Consider the following 16,479-nt stretch of genomic DNA (forward strand, 5'->3'; position numbering starts at 1 on the left):
CTGCATAGAGTATTGTTCTGACTGAAAAGTAATAGAGAAAACTAACTTTTTGAATGCACCCATAGGTTTCAGCGACCCATCTCTCCTGAGCTCATGGAGACAGAGAGACCTGAGGAGAGGAAGCGGTGAGTATGGCATTTCCTCAGCTCCTTTGGTAGAGCTGAAATCTCACTCCTCTGGATCAAGGTTTCAGTTTATGTCCGTAACTTTGCTGCTTTTGATTTTGCAGTATTGTTTCCCGTGAAAAGCTTGACCCCCAAGCAATACATCCTCGGAGCACAGAGACCATCGATATAAAACCCAAGACCACAGGTTAGCTATGTTCCTGGTTCGCCATTGAAACCACAGCACGTTGCCATCACCTGTTTGACTCTGTACTCTCTCCTGCCTGTCTTGTCCCATGCAGCTCTTAGCCTGAAAGAAGAGACTGGGTCAGGCATTATTCAGGCGACCATTCTGGACCCCTTGCTAGATGGGAAGCCCAAAAAGGGGCTGATGTTTGAGATCTGCAGCGATGACGGTTTTCAGATTCGCTGTGAGACCATTGAAGGTGATTCCAAACAATGCAGCTCTCTGTAAACACTCATGTTGTCAACAGTGCTACTTGACAGATACCTTTCATACAGTGTACATGGATATCATATGGATTCATAGTATTCCAGTAGGGTTGCGATTACCGTGACAGCACGCAGCCTTCTGCCTTCATATCTGTAACTTCTATGCTCTCCTGCACTCGATGTATCTAACACCCCCTGTGTGGCTCATTTTCATCCACAGAGGCCTGGAAGTCATTGACTGATAAAGTTCGAGAAGCACGATCCAATGCCAGGCTCAAGGAGTTGTCCTTTGAAGGTTAATGTCAAAATCTGAGTCCAAATTAAAATAACCTACTGGATGACACTAAGGAAAGCCTCCAACGTCTTTCTTACCTTCTTCACTCTCCATTAGGGGTCAACGGGCTAAGAATGCTGGGCGTGATCCACGATGCCGTGGTGTTCCTCCTAGAACAGCTGTACGGGGCCCGGCATTGTAGTCGCTACCGCTTCCGCTTCCACAAGCCCGAAGAATCTGACGAGCTTCCCCTGAACCCACATGGGGCTGCCCGGGCAGAACAGCACCACAGGTGGGACCACACTCGACCCCTAGTGGCCGTACAAGGTTGCGCCGCTCAATTGGCCATAAATCCTTTATCCACATGCCTTTTTCCACACCTCCCCCTAGGCGGTCAGTCTTTGACATGTTCAACTTCCTGGCGTCCAAGCACAGGCAGCCTCCTGAGTACAACCCATTTGATGAGGAGGAAGAGGAAAGTCTGCTAAAGTCGGCTCGGTGAGTCACAAGGCTACATGTTGTGCTTTTATCTTGCCAGCCACTCTCCACTTCCCTTTGACCACCTTGTCTTTCTTTCTTACCCATGTCCTGTCCCCCTGCTGTGGGTTTGCGGGCTCTGCAGCCGTGCCGCCAGCCTGGATCTGCCCTTGCCTGTGAGGTTCAGGCACTTAAAGAAAACATTCAGGAAGACAGTTGGGGTCTACAGGTAGGAGGAATAAAGCCAACACATTCTTGTGCAGATAGACTGAAGCAGTAGTTTGGATTAATATTAGATTAATATCTCCGTAACCAGTGCCTTGGCAATGTGGACACTAATTTAGCAGACCCTCTGACCTTCAGGTTTGCCGGTGGATGGATCTTTTCTGTACAATTCATGCCTGGTTTAATCCTTGCAATGGCATCCGCTGCATGAAAGCTGTGTGTGACCGCCCCCCGCAGGTCCGCCATCCACGGCAGGGGCCTTTTCTGCAAACGGAACATTGATGCAGGAGAGATGGTGATCGAGTACTCGGGCAACGTCATCCGCTCAGTTCTCACGGACAAGCGGGAGAAATACTACGAAAGCAAGGTGAGCGGCCTGGCAGTTCCCTTGGAGAAGGGCCAACATAGGGTTAACCAATGATGTTTTGAATCGTGCCGTGACAGTGGAGGGGGCACTCTGGGGGCCAATCAGCTTTCAGCTGGGGCTAGTGAATCTTTGGTCCTGCCGCTATATATGCCGCTGTGATGAGTGCCACTGCTGTGCACCCCCGTTCCACCACTGGAGGTTCCCAATCACCTTCCGCCATCCTTTCCACAGGGTATTGGCTGCTACATGTTCCGCATCGACGACTACGAAGTGGTGGACGCCACAGTGCACGGCAACGCGGCGCGCTTCATCAACCACTCATGTGAGCCCAACTGCTACTCGCGTGTCCTCAACGTCGATGGACAGAAGCACATCGTCATCTTCACCATGCGCAAGATCTACCGGGGCGAGGAGCTCACCTACGACTACAAGTTCCCCATCGAGGACCCCGGCAACAAGCTGCCCTGCAACTGTGGTGCCAAAAAGTGCCGAAAGTTCCTCAATTAATCGGCCCCTGACCTTTCTGTGACCTCCCTCCTGGCTTCAACACACTCTGTCTTGGCTGCGGCCTACTTGGTGTTCCAGGGGACACTGCACCATGGAGTCCTGCAGTTTTGGCGTGTCCTGTGTTTTTCAGCTGGGGGGAGGTGCAAGTCTCGATGTTGTTGAGGTGAGAGGCTCTAATGATATTGCACTATGATAAGGCCTCAGTTTGGAGTTTGGAGTGTTGTATAAGCAAGTTGTTCATCATTGTGCCTCGTGTTTCCACATTACTCTCGATAGGCCTGTCGCATGGGTTGAGAGAGAAGCCAAGGGGCAAAAAAAAAAAAAATGTGCACAAATGAAACAGTGGCATGCGGCGGGGGCTGCTGTTCGAGATGTTTAATGCTGTCGCACCGTTTACGCATGGGAAACAAGCAGCAAAGCCACAAGTCCACTCATAACGTGTTATCAAACATTCTTTGACATGGGATGTTTTAAAAAATAAGGCAAAAACAAGTCATTTTAACATTTTTTAAATTAGAAACATTAACAGCTGCACGTTTGGGTTCGTTTTTCCTTTTTAAATTTACACCAAAGTGCAATTTGTTGAAGGGAAATGGTAATCTTTCTTTCTTATAGCAAAAAAATGTTTTGGATCTACCAATCAGAAGTGTTTCTTCCCTGTTAACCTCTCCATTCCCGAGGCATCTCCGCATTTGAATGTCTGTATGGGCCTAACAGAGCAGCCATGGTAGCATAATTCGGGCCTGTGTTGAATCTTCCTTACAGTTCGTTTGAAGCCTTGTGTGTACGGATTCTCTTTTTAACTGACTGTTGAGTCTACAATGACAATGTTATATTCCTATTTTTTTAAACACTAGAGGGAGCATCAGTCCAGGCAATGGTCTTGTCGGAAAGTTTCCTAGCAGATGGGACTGATGCTAAAGATGGTGATCGCGTGCGCAAACCTGTGACACAAGCAGCTTTTGGCGTTTGGTGCAGGCGTTGGGTGGACGTTCTGGTGGACTGACAGTCGATGGGCAGAGCTGTATTTTTTTTTTCGTTCTTAAACTTTTGTTTCATTGTGAGCTGTTTTGTTTTAACATAGGATGTGGTTGAAGATTCGAGCAGAGCCAGTGATTTGCGCTATATAACACCTCACCGTACAATAGGATCTTGGTTGCATAGTTTTTCCTCAAAGTTGTCCAGTTTACTGCCAGTGAACCCCAAAAGCTTTCACTGGTACCAATAGCTGTTTTCAGCAACAATGAGTTAATGGTTTTTACTTTATTTATGGATTCCATTGGGCTGGATCTTCTGGACGTTTAAATACTGGGACTGAAAAATCCCAGCGTCTTTATAAAATGTAAATAATAATGTATATTTTTCTATTCATGTGACATAAGGAAAACGCACTTGCTGATTTGAAAAAAAAAAGCACTTAACGATTGTATTTATTTTTTTAAGGAATCGTATTTATTTTACTGGCTCCTATTTTGTAGGAAACTGAGATGTTTACAAATCCTTAAGCTCAGTTCAGTCTTTTTTTAAAGAGCTGCCTTATTTATTTTACCTTTTTAAATGTGTCTTTAGTTGTTTTCATGTCTTTCTACAGCCTGAACGTTCCAAAGATGACCTGTCACTATTGCTCTCGAATGCAGTCCACCAGTAACTTAAGGTTTCATCGCGCTAAATGTCATTTTTAAACAGCATCAGTGAGCTGTTCTCAAATTGTTCTCCATAACCTCGAGAGAGGACACCATATTGGATTTACCTACACTGATATGTCCTGGTAGTGATCCTCCTTGCCGGCAGCCAAAAGAAAGTTTTTTGGCGCGGTCTGAGATCATTGTGCTGTCATTTTTCGCTCCTTCGGTTTTTTTTAAAGGGCCAAAGCACTAGCTTTCTCAGTGTGGCCTTTTTACAACAGACAAAATGTTTGGATTGTTTTTTTTCTTTTCCCGCCTTGGCTGTTTCATACGTTCAGATTTCACCAAGCGTGGCGGTGGGTGGACCATAGCATCCGGATCTGATTGCGTCTTTGCAAAGGATGCTCTAGTGCTGGGAAACTCGTATTAGGTTTCTTCCATCTGCATTAAGTTGGTATTTCTGGAAGGTTCTGCAGTCCAGTAGAAGGAAGAGGCTGACTGTCTCTGTTCTTTCAGCGCTGCTGGGGGATTGGGGGGTGACTTCGGTATGGGACCGTGTGCGACCACGTCGCCTTGCATGCTTGCTTCCGGTAAACGCGTGGTGCCTTGTCGGTTCTGTGTCCCGAGTCGACTCTTGAACCCATCCAATGCCGCCTAATGGGAGAGCCTGAGCTCTCACGATTGCTGTAAAATAAAATAAACTAAACATAATAATAATAAACGCCACACAGTCACAGAGAGGACGAGTGCTGGCATGGGAGATGGGGGGGTGGGGGAAGCTAGGATTCGGGGGCTTGCATTGGCTCTAGATGTTCAGACAGAGTCAGTGACGTCAAGCTCTGCCCTTTCCCCACCTTGCATTCTTCATGTCCACCTGTAAAATAAAAAAAATAAAAAATAAATAAAAAATTTAAAAATAAAAAAAAAAATACACACAAAAAAAAGCGGCTGCAGCGTCCCCCAGAGCCCCGACCTGGCCTAGGCTGTCCCGTGAAGCAGGTTTGCCCACCTCCCACTCAACAGGCCGGGCTTGATCACCAGTTAATACGGCTGTCCAAATTGGGCTTCATAAATGTGGTGACATCATACAGGAAGGAAGCCAGTAAAGATTTGTACCTATAAACCAAAGTGTGATTAGTCAATCCCCTTGTGGCCAATTCTGGCAACTGGTCATCAGTAACTGATCTTTACTCTAGACCAATGTTTCTCAATCCAGTCCTCGGGGAACCCCATACAGTCCACATTTTTACTCCTCCCCAGCCTCCACCAGCCTGTACTTGGTAATTGGGGGATCTCGATTGGTTGGGAGCCGGGAAAGAGCAAAGATGTGGACTGTCTGGGGATCCCCGCGGACTGGGTTGAGAAACACTGTTCTTGACCAGCCATCTGTGCAAATTCCCTTGTCTAAATGTTCTCTTGTACCAGAGAGAGAACAAATTAATTTGAGAATAGGTGGCTTCCTGCAGGTTGAACATTCCCAGCCGTTCTGCGCTCCCTACACCGCCAGCTCTGTCTCCCAGAGCCTTGGACGCACTGCTTCTCCTCACAGACATCCCCATCTCACATTTTCACAGCCTGGAGCGTGCCGTGCATTCAGGGATACAGCATCTTCTGGTTCTCGACTCACCGTTCTCCTCTCTCCTTTGGCGTTTGGCACGGGGGCTCTGCTGAACCCTGCAGCTCGCTGTCTGATGAATGTATATTGACAGGAAAACGACACCAACAAAAAAAAAACGGACAACGGTAATGGTGATTTAATTCTGCAGTTAGGTTGAAGAAAAAGGCTAGATGTTATAGATGTTAGGAAAAGGGACGTCGCCGAGAGCTCCGTAGAAAAATGGAGCATGTGGATGGACCGAACTCTGTAAAGGCAGGAGGACAACACTGGGGGGGGGGTGGGGGTGTTCAGAAGGGCCTTGGCTGGATAGTTCAGTGGCAGGATTCAGTTCAATGCAATACTCTCTAGATGCTTATCTCCATCTGCCAGTGAACCTCTCCCGTCGTCCAGGGTGTCCCGCGGTCAGATCCGTCGCGGTGTGTCACACCGTCACTCGTGACGTCGTCTGTCGGCTCCTTTTTGTCTGTAGTCAACTGCTCGCTCTTCCACTTCCTCGCTCTTTTTAAATATATAAAGTCTATATACACATATAAATAGTAACTTGTACTTCAGTATCTACATAATATATGGAATGGACAAACTTAGTTACAGTAGCAAAACAGCAGCTTAATTAAGGTTAATTGCATCTTTCAACGTACTCAATAATGGTTTTGTGTTACAGTATCAGTTTAGATCTAGACTAATGTCGTACAGCAACTTTGTATATTGATATCCAGTACCAGTTCCTCCTTGTGGAACACTGCAGTCTCTTTTTGCTTTATTTTCTAAGGGAACGATATTTATAGTATGGAAAAAATGTATATGTGTAATGTGGTTGTGAACTTCTTGAGGTCAGCCATTTGATTATTGTGTTTTTATTGTTGTAGTGAGATGTTTTTTTTTTTGTTTGTTTGTTTGTTTGTTTTTATTTTCTTTGTACATTTTTACAGGGATTTTAGATGGCTTACTTGGTGTGGTATTATTCTGTTGAAATAGTAATGGTCAGTGAATGGATACTTAATTTTCCCCCGCCCCACCACAATATCACATAGCAAGCCTTTTCTCTGCCCCAGCCTCCTTTGCCCCATACAGGTACTCTTTCATATTCAAGTAGTCCTGGTAAATATTTTATTTATAAAGAGGAGTATTTAAATAACAATTTTAAGCAATGATTTTATCAGTTATTACTGTTGTTGTTTTGCGCTGTTTTTACCTCCCGGGCCACCGTAGATGTTGTATGGCTGCCCTGGGGTGGGTGGAGTCTGCAGGCAGCAAGTTGTTGATAATCTTGTGCTTGTAGTTCTGTGACGTTTTTGTTGGATGAAGTGGTGGGGGTGAGTTGGGGAAATTTGTAAGAGGGGTTGGTTCTTTTTTTCTTTCTTTCTTCTTTTTCTCTTCTCCACGGCCTTCATCCGAACCCTGTTCTGTCCAGGTGTTTTTTCCTGTACTCTCTCGCGTTCTTTCTCCTCCGCTTCTCAAGCTTCACCACGACGACGATGACGGTGATGAGGATAACTGTTTGTTGCTATAACTTTGTTCCAGTGTTATATCACAGAAATGAAGGAAAGACCGCTAAGTAACGATTTAAAAAAAAAAAAAAAAAAAAGTACTGACACTACTTAAGACTGAATGTAAAATAATGAAAACGAACTCTTGTACATAATTGTAAAAAGGAAAGTTTCTAATCATGTTTATTTTCTATGCACTTTTTTATTTAAGTGATAGTTTAAATAATAAACATATTCAGTTTACCCTGCCTCTGGAGTGCTTTTTTCTGCTTTAATGTTTACATTGTGCTGTTTTGAGGTTCCTTTGATCTTTAAAACGATTTTCTACGTTTAAGGCTATAACATTTGAATTTTTTTTTTTTTTACTATTAGGTGTTAAGTTCAAGATGTGGCTTAAAGACTCATACGAAGACTGGTTGGCATTGACAAGAAATTGGTTTGAGGTGAGATACAAAATATGTAAAAAGACATTCAAATTAGGTACAATGGGGATTGAGGCACTGGATTCTCACATAAGACTGAGTATGCAAGCAGTCAGAGTAGTACAGCACCAATGCGATGTTGCATGGTATCATCAGCTCCTGATATGCCTCAGACAGAGTTGGGTAATTCAGGTCCGGAGAGTAAAAGTCCAGACCAAGATTTTGTTTGAACCAACCAGTTGAGCATAAAGAGTCACAGTCACAGAGTACTCAACTGGTTGATTGAAGCAAAATCTTGGTCTGGGCTTTTACTCTTTGGACCTGAATTACCCAACTCTGGGCCTCAGATTAGCTGTAACGGTAACTACCCTCTACAGGTACTCAAACAAGTTTGTCGGTCGGTAGATTTTGGTAATTATTCACTAACAGTCGCTTCAAGTGCCAAAATTTTAAACACTGTCACTACAAAAACTCCTATGAATATAGGACCAGCTCAGTGCTTTTTGGAGCCTTAAGCAAAACCTAGTAGCCTAGTTGTCATTTGTCATCTTCCCATTCTGACAGGCTGATCAGATAGGGCGCCCCCTGGTGCCCAGTCAATTCACTTACGCCTTGGTCCGAACAGTAAAATGATGTCCCTGATTCAGAGACAGAAACTGAAAAATTTGGTACCCATTAAAAAGTTGTCATCAAACGTTAGTATCCATCTTTACTATCTGCACCGTTCTGTTTGAATAAAAGAGACTGATAGAGCTTGTGTGTGTTTGCTTTGCTGTGGAAATAGTGACATTTTCCTTTGTTTAGGTCTTTTGAAAAGCAGCAGCTCAGTTTCGGTTTGAGCTTTTTGGACTAAAGTAACCCCCACCCCCCCAGCACCATGTCCTGGAGGTCACTGAAAATACATGTTGTGAAATATCTGTGATGATTCAGTTTGCAGTAATCAGCCATGTGTGTGTGTGTGTGAGGGAGAGATGGACCACCACATTACAGAGATCCTGAGGGTAAACTTCCCTAACAGTAACCAAAAGTTTGTGTTGTTCTGTGTGCGGAGCAGCAAAGCTCAGATGTAGATCCCCCTTCCCCCTTCAGCATTGGACTCTGTTTTGTGCCAGTATGATCAATTAAAGGGAAAGCCCACTTCTGCCTGCAAGTAAAGAAATGGGCTCAGCGCCTGGCCCTTTAATAAAACATTAAAGGGACGCTCGTTATCTACCCAGAGTTTGTCCTTAAGGAACCTGCTGCTGATACAGTCAAGAGGGCAGCAGACCCGTCTGCTAATGAGCTGACTAGGCTTTGCCTCTGTTGTTTTTTTAAATTCGCGGTATTCAGCGGGTGCTCCTTAGGGCCTGAGATTTCTAGAGGGATCTGGCAACAGTTGCGCAACCTGCGGTTTGGCTGATGTTTGGGATAACGTGGGCTGGAGCAGAAGACCCCCCCCCCCCCACCACCACCACCACCAAGAACCAAAGCTTGCGCTCTTCTGCTGACAGGTCCAAACATCCCAGTTATGGACAAATTCCTTGAGACACACCCTGTACCAGATGGTCTCGCATAAAACTGCTGGGCAGTAAAATCTCAGCCTGTATAGAACTCCCCCCCAGCCCCTCCCCCCCCCATCGGCCACTTCTCATGTTTGCTGTGCCCTCAGCGACACAGCAAATTAAGCCCAATTTCCTCAAGGGAATCAGGGGTCGAGACCTGGAAGTTTGGAGAACCAGAGCTTTACATTTCCCCGTGCTCCTCTGATGACCTAGATAAGGTGATTGCAGGGCCATGGACAGGGGCGGAGCCACAGGGGCACCGGTCCCAGCTGAGAGCTGATTGGCCCCTAGAGTGCCACCTTCCTTGTCACTCACCGATTTAAGGCATCTCATTGGCTAATGATATGGGTGACCCCTTTAACTCCCCTGGGCCCTGGCTGTCCGTGTCAAGCTGGCAATTGTCAGTTGGCAGCCATGTCTAATCCTGTTCAGATATCTGGAGGCTCCAAAATCAGAGGAGACCTTTTCTCCCAGGGTTCAAAGTGCCAGTGTGGATTGCGGGATTTCATTTCTGATAGCTTGCTGCTTCTCATTCCGTACAGTTATTCTTATTAGAAACACTTTCTGAAGCAGACGTCTTTTCGGCTGACTTGTTTCAAATCGCTAAATTCTTAGACGATTGCCTAATGCCTGGTTGGCCCGTCTCTTTACCAAGAGTGTGGCTGTGATTCTCCCTTCGCCACGTCGTGTTCATTACAGGTTCCCAGCATAGGCCTGGGGTGTTTATATAAGGTTATGGTTTTGCTAAAAATGTTAATAAAGCAAAAAGTTAATTTCTCCCTGAGGCCAGGATAATGTGAATGTTTTTAAAATACAATTCATAATTCAAGGAGTTTTTGATGGTGGTTAAGATGTAATTTTTCACGACTGCTTCATACTTTCATCTTCGAAACGCAAGGGCTGTGGTCCCTGTTGCTATTCTGATTCAACCTTTTTTCTATGGAAATCACTAGATTTCCCTCAGATGCACAATGCATTCCTCCACACTTTGCCTGCAGCCGCACCTTTTGAAGTTTTCAAAGGAGCACGAACTAAACTTTATATGCGAGAAGGTAGCGGGCAGTCTCATATACTCAGACAGTCACTGTCTGAGGCGTTTGGCTTGGCCAGGGCCTCAAGCAGCAATGAGACCTTCCAGCGGAGCCTGTTTGTTTAGCTCTAGTATCCAAAGAACAGCCAGGAATGACAGTATCCCCAGATCACGCGGCCACGGCCCTCCATCTCTCTGGCTTGCCCTCTGTTTTCACTCTGGAGAATTTTTCCAGGATGAATCAAACTCTGCTGGCTGCACCATCTCCTCACCTCTTCACTCTCCGCACCTTCTTCTTCAGGCACGTCTTCTCCAGATCTTTGCACTTCCCTCATTTTGTGCTGTCACTTTTATCCCATTTCCAGATCAAGATTGTTTGCTTTGTTTTGATTCTTCCCCTCTTTTATTCCCCATGCAAATTCCCTGGATGATACTAACTTTGCTACCTCCCCTCCCCTCTCTCCTACATTCTCTGCCCCCTCCCTTTTTCCCAGTCCCCCTCCCACCCCCGTCCCTAATTGGCTTTCATTGCCATTTCCTTCCAAGCACACAGTATTCTTTTTCTTTCCCCGTCCAAAGGCAGCCGAGAAGGAGGCTTCTTCTACTGGCCGAGCCGTCCGTCTCAACGTGGGACCTCGAACCGGTGGACCTCGTGGCAGGGGAACGTCCTGGGTGCGTCCTCCACCCTGCTAGGTCTTTTGCAGCCTGAGAACCCAGTGCGGTCGAGGGGAAGTACCCCAAGGATCTAACAAGGGTGAGAAGTTCTCGCCATCTGGACATGTGTTGACTTTGTGTTGCACACGCAGGACCGCCGAGGTGGGAGCAGGCGTTCAAGACCGACACCCCCAGACTGAGTGGACGTCCCCACAGCACTGCAGGAGGCACCCGCATCAGCCATCCTGCATTTCCTGCGACTTGCTGCTCCTGCGCTGCTTCTTCAGGTACCATAACTGCAGTTCCAAAAGCCATGACTCATATTCTTTATCTTGTCTGAGTTCAGCTATGCTATGAAGAAAACACTATCACTGACATACCTGCTACACAAGCCGACGGACAGTCAAAATACTGCGACTCGTTCTCTGAGTATCAGTGTAGTTACTGGGTTTTGCCAGTGCAGAGTGTTATTCCGTCGTGGTATAAATGCATAGCACACTTATGTGCACAGATGTTTAGTCAGATGATTACTCGAAACCACATGCAGGTGTTTTAGGAAGAGAAGATGTTCAAAGAAACATCCTTATGAGAGGAAAGTTCTAGAGAACAAGCTGGAGGCTCCTCAAAGACTGGTTATGTTTTGAGATCTGTTATGGCCTTTTGGATGATGTTTGTACAGTTTTTTTCAACAAGAGAACTGTAACCGGGGGCTTCAGCTCTCAGTCTGCTTTCGCCCGAGGCTCTGCGTGGATGGCTTTTGCTGAGCTGTGAACTTTCGTCTTGGCGCTGATCCGGGGGCGCTGCGCAGCCGTGCAGAAAGCTGCAGACGCTGTGAGAGCATGGGGGGGGGGGGGCAGGCGCACAGGGTCTGCCCACACACAGAATTGCTGTTTAGCAGAATACAAAATTGTGTTTACTACCACTCAAACCATGCATTTGTGGGTGCCCCCCCCCCGTTGGCCACAAACAATCACTACACTGAAGGTATAAAGGGGTAAATTATTTTTTCGAGTGGGGCCTCAGATATAACAAATCCCTGTGCTCGTCTTCTTGTACTGGGAGGGGGTGGGGGGGGGGGGGGGGGGTAACTGGTCCCTGGAGGAATAGTCATATGGGACCTGCAACTAGTGGATAGGTTTCCAGTAAGCACTACTCCCTCACCCTCCCTAAAAAATACACGGAGACATCCTTTTGCTCTTTAGCGGTGTCTGCCAGAGTACAAAGGAGGGAGGAGAAAGTAGGACTATTGGAATGAAATAAGAATTCCTCCCCCACCTCTCCTACTTTACTCTCACAACAAAGGGGGGGGGGGCAGCTGATGTGGTTTATGTCAATATGAGCCGTCAGCACTTTCTGCTCTCAGCCTTAATGCCAAACTGTGCTCTTTTTTTTAACGAGCATGAGAGAACCCAGCTCATTTACGGTCCGACATAAACTTCAGAGAGCGAATTATGAGAAACAGACCCAGCTGGGTCTCTGTCTGTGGCCCAGTGGGTTAGGGTGTCGCGAGACCCCCCCCCCCCCCCCCCCCCCCATACCCCGAGGGCCCTGGAGCAAGTCTACCAGGACCTCCATCTCTTGGCCAGCTTTCCCACAGCTCTTCAGCACTCCGGGGAATTTTATTGCTGGACCTCATAGGTTCCAGCTGTGGACTGCGCTGCTAATCTCAGCTTGATGACTTTGCCCCGGCCTGGTAGATCCAGGAAGAGCTCTGAAGAATGTATCCGAAAATATGGAAGATTCAGATCATGTGTCCCAGGGTAATCAGCCCCGAGGGGTGCCATTAGCAGACCTCAGTCTTGATGTTTGCCTCACCGGAACAGCAAAAGGCATGATCACACACATTGTTCCATCTGCTGCCCTGTGTAGAGGAAATTTCCAAGACGGGCTTCTGTCAGGGTTCATAAGGAGCCAAAAAACAGCCACAGCTGCTGCTTAGTTTCAGCCCTTAAATGGCGTGTGACAAATCTGGTTAGCATTCTCGTTACCTGTTTTTAATTCATTTTCCCAGAAATGTTTTTGTCAGCGTTTCTCTGGCAAGGAATAAAGTTATCCATAAGTAAACGCGAGAGTTCTCCTAAGTAGTTCTCCGAAGTTCAGGAAAGGCCGTTGTAACTGATCGTGTTGAGTTCACAGGTCACCATCACTCCAGTGCGCAGTTTTAAAGCACAGCTGCTATGCAGACATGAGACTTTGCGTTTTTCCAGTCATAAATATCACGCCACGGCGGAGGGCGGCACTGGGCTCTGTGGGCTGCACACCTCCAGCTGTGGTTTCCAGTTCTCCCTGCATCTGTGTGGGTTTCCTCAGAGTAACCTGGCTTCTGGTTTATGGTTTTGGTGACTTGGTACCTCTGAGTTGCCCATTGGGTGTTTGACCTGCAGTGGGCTGGCATCCTGTTCATCTCCTGCCATGGTTCTTCTGCTTCCTGGCTTATTAGAAGTCTAAAATAATGGATGGATGGATGGATGGATGGATGGAACAGATTACAGTAAATCTTTCACACGCACTGATAGCTGACCTCATTGTGTCTCCATCCAATCCAAGGGCTCTGCCATGGCCTCCCTCAGTCTGTGGGCTGTTCTCCTCTTCTTCTTGATCAACTCTTCCAATCAACTTGAGGACAACAAGATCCCCAGCCTGTGCACTGGGCAGCCTGGGATCCCAGGATCCCCCGGGGGTCACGGCAGCCCCGGCCAGCCTGGCAGAGACGGGCGAGATGGTCGGGACGCCGCTCCTGGGGAAAAGGGAGAACGGGGCGACAGAGGAGAGCCAGGTCCGCCGCCCTTTCACCCGCCTTCAGCCTCCTGCTTTCAGTGGATAAGAATGTGTCTCATATCAGATCATATTTTCCGGCCTTTTCAGATTACAGCTGTAGTTTCCTTGAGAGCCACGGTTATTTGTTTATTCCACCGCCGGACTGATCTGGATCTTGCTTGTCTAATGTAACTGATAAAAGGCTGCCAGATTCATGCAGTCATTTCTGTTGATCTGCTGTAACCTTTCGCAGGAGTTTCGGGTGAGAGAGGTTTCAGCGGCGACAGAGGAAGCCCGGGAGAGAAGGGCGAGCGGGGCGAGCATGGGGAGTGCGCCGTGGCCCCCAAGTCGGCCTTCAGCGCCAAGTTGTCTGAGGCGCGCAGCGCACCGGTGCCTGTAGAGGGCGCCGTTGTGTTCGACGCGCCGCTCTTGAACGAGCAGGGCGACTACAATGTGGAGACGGGCCGCTTCACGTGCCGGGTGCCGGGGGTGTATTATTTCACCGTGCACGCCACTGTGTACCGCGCCAGCCTCCAGTTCGACTTGATGAAGAATGGCCATGTGGTGGCATCCTTCTTCCAGTTCTATGGCAACTGGCCCAAACCGGCCTCGCTATCTGGTGGCTCCCTGCTACACCTGGTGCCCGGCGACCAGGTTTGGGTCCAAATGGCGCTGCAGGAATACAACGGCTTCTATTCCAGCTCTAAGACGGACAGCACCTTCACGGGGTTCCTGGTGTACTCGGACTGGAAGAACTCCGCTGTGTTCGCCGTGTAGGGGGGCGCCACTCGCATGTACGCAACATGCTTGCGCACAGACTGGAAGCGTTTGAAGAAATGTAAACACACACGCTCTCGTTCCCACGACTCGTGCTGTAGGTTAGGGGTCTCCAACTCCGGTCCTGGAGAGCTACTATCCAGTAGGTTTTCTATCCTATCCGGCTTCTGATGAGCCACAGTAGTTCTCAGGTAAATACCAGGAGCAGGTGTGGCTCATTGGAAGCCAAGTGGGACAGAAAACCTACTGGATAGTAGCTCTCCAGGGCCGGAGTTGGTGACCCCTGCTGTAGGTGTTGTATGTGTTTAGCCACTTAGCAAGTGCACAGCTCATTTAGTCAGCCGGACATTTCACTGCAGCGACACTTTTATGTAAAATAAACCACCAAAGGTTCAACAGTGGAGCCACTGGCCTTTTAGTCCTGATTGCAGTTCCTTAACTGCTATAGCAGCTGCTGCCTTTTCATGCAAAAATGAGCATATTTGACAGGTCAGTAAAAAAAACTGGGCGAATGGTATGTGATGAGGGACCAGGTGGGAGTCACATGACAGGAAGTCAAAGATCGTCAAGCAGAGCAGTGGTTAAATTCCAGACTGTATCTGACACTTAGATTCCCTTCCAGTCATCCCTAAAACGTTTGGCTCTTACCTGCAGAGTCTCTGCGATGCAAAGGCATGCCATCATTCTCCCCACATCAGTGCTGCTTTGCAGTGTTCTGGAGGCATGCAGGAAATGCGGTCTTAACCGCATGGGCCGGTCCTGCTGTCTGGTGAGATGGTGATCTCACAAGGCACCGATCCATCGGCAGCCGGCCAAAGCTGACCTCATGGCCACAAGGTGTCAGACTCCACCTTTAACTGCCTCCGGGTGGCACAAGGACTTGGACGCCGCCCGCTGGGCATTAAAGGTATAGCACACACGCATACTTGCAAATGTGACGCAGTGCTGTGTACTTTAACAACCTGACAACTTTCCATGCAGCTTATTTATATGCATGTATATGTATACAGATGCTCCTCAACTTTGGATGACTGTATGTTCAGATGAATCGATTGTAGCTTGAGAATATCTTCGAATATGAATATCATATGATACAATGTGATATGAGTGTTTAGTAGATATAATGTGTTTGGGAACATTTGGGTTAGAAAGCCAAAAAGCATTGCATGACACATGGTTCAACATTGTAAGAGATGTTAATGCTTGCAATTAACATCTCTTACACTACAGGCTGGAATTGTAGCTGCGTGGATTCTGCCAGCACCCAGAATCAGTAGAAAGTATCGCAGGGCATATCGTTAGCCAGGAAACAAAACTCAGTCTGATAAACCCTGAATGTGCTTCACTATCATACCATTATTAAGTCTAAACATTAAGTCGAACCATTACAAGGCGAGGAACATCTGTACACACACCCGGTCTGTGAACATATTCTCCACTTAAAATACTCACCAGCTGTTATCCGCAGGTCAGCTATTAAACACAACATATCTTTATACCAGCTATTCTTTCCCTTTAACTCAGACACTGTATTTCTTGTTTTTCCTCTGTGTTTCTGTATAGCCTAGAGACAGGGCAGCTCATGTCGCTGCCTTAAACCTGAAATTAAGCTTTTACAGTTTTTCTGCTGGATATACCAATCCTTTGTCAGTGTCTCACAAGTCAATCGAGCACAAAGAGTCGACTCTTCCTAATTAAATCTTTTTCTCTGCTCAGTGTGATGTCTCTAATTGGCCTAAAGGTGACACCTCTGTGGAGATCAGCGCGCTGCTCTTATAGGTCAATTTGTTTCATTTATATGACCTCACATCCTGAAGGGTCTTGGCAACACATCACTTCCTGTCCAGAGCAGTGCAGCTCAGTGCTGGTGAGAGCAGATGCTGTGCCCATTTGGCCTGTGCCTACAGACAGGGTGCCCGCCATTACATCATTGTTCTTTGGCCTGAGCATTGTAGGCTGGTATTTGTACATTTTCTGCCAGGCCTCTCTCTGAGGTCAGTGACGGCAGTCATTTCCCTACGTCAGTGTCTGTTCCTCGGGGACCCACAGGTCCTACCAGGAGCTGGGAGGGAGCAAAAATATGGACTGTCTGGCAAGGAGTTCGGAGGGAGCAAAAACATGGACCAGCTTTGGGTCCCCGAGGACCGGATTGGGAAATACT

The 16,479-nt window shown here is 47.3% G+C and overlaps 2 protein-coding genes across 3 annotated transcripts in view; both read left to right on the forward strand.

Moving 5' to 3' along the window:
* The window catches only part of kmt2a (lysine (K)-specific methyltransferase 2A), a 48,592-nt gene extending 41,212 nt beyond the window's left edge, over positions 1–7,380 (forward strand). Inside the window, exons 27-35 of the mRNA XM_023816282.2 lie at positions 66–125; positions 230–312; positions 407–550; positions 778–852; positions 949–1,123; positions 1,222–1,329; positions 1,454–1,537; positions 1,771–1,900; positions 2,132–7,380. Of these exons, the coding sequence (XP_023672050.2) occupies positions 66–125; positions 230–312; positions 407–550; positions 778–852; positions 949–1,123; positions 1,222–1,329; positions 1,454–1,537; positions 1,771–1,900; positions 2,132–2,407 (1,135 nt within the window). The 3' untranslated portion in view covers positions 2,408–7,380. The remainder of the gene's footprint in view (positions 1–65; positions 126–229; positions 313–406; positions 551–777; positions 853–948; positions 1,124–1,221; positions 1,330–1,453; positions 1,538–1,770; positions 1,901–2,131) is intronic.
* c1qtnf5 (C1q and TNF related 5) lies at positions 2,435–16,029 on the forward strand. Of its 2 annotated transcripts, XR_011983437.1 has the most exons (7): positions 2,435–2,570; positions 7,510–7,580; positions 10,710–10,802; positions 10,937–11,071; positions 13,332–13,560; positions 13,795–14,419; positions 14,611–16,029. XR_011983437.1 is itself a non-coding variant. In XM_023816283.2 (6 exons), the coding sequence occupies exons 5-6, from the start codon at positions 13,341–13,343 to the stop codon at positions 14,316–14,318; spliced, it is 744 nt and encodes a 247-aa protein (XP_023672051.1). In that variant the 5' UTR covers positions 2,435–2,570; positions 7,510–7,580; positions 10,710–10,802; positions 10,937–11,071; positions 13,332–13,340; the 3' UTR covers positions 14,319–16,029. The 2 variants fall into 2 exon arrangements, 1 of the variants encoding a protein (XP_023672051.1); XM_023816283.2 differs by having other exon boundaries at positions 13,795–16,029.
* Positions 16,030–16,479: the final 450 nt, after the last annotated feature.

This window comes from Paramormyrops kingsleyae, chromosome 18 (assembly GCF_048594095.1).
Source record: "Paramormyrops kingsleyae isolate MSU_618 chromosome 18, PKINGS_0.4, whole genome shotgun sequence".
Lineage (NCBI taxonomy): Eukaryota > Metazoa > Chordata > Actinopteri > Osteoglossiformes > Mormyridae > Paramormyrops > Paramormyrops kingsleyae.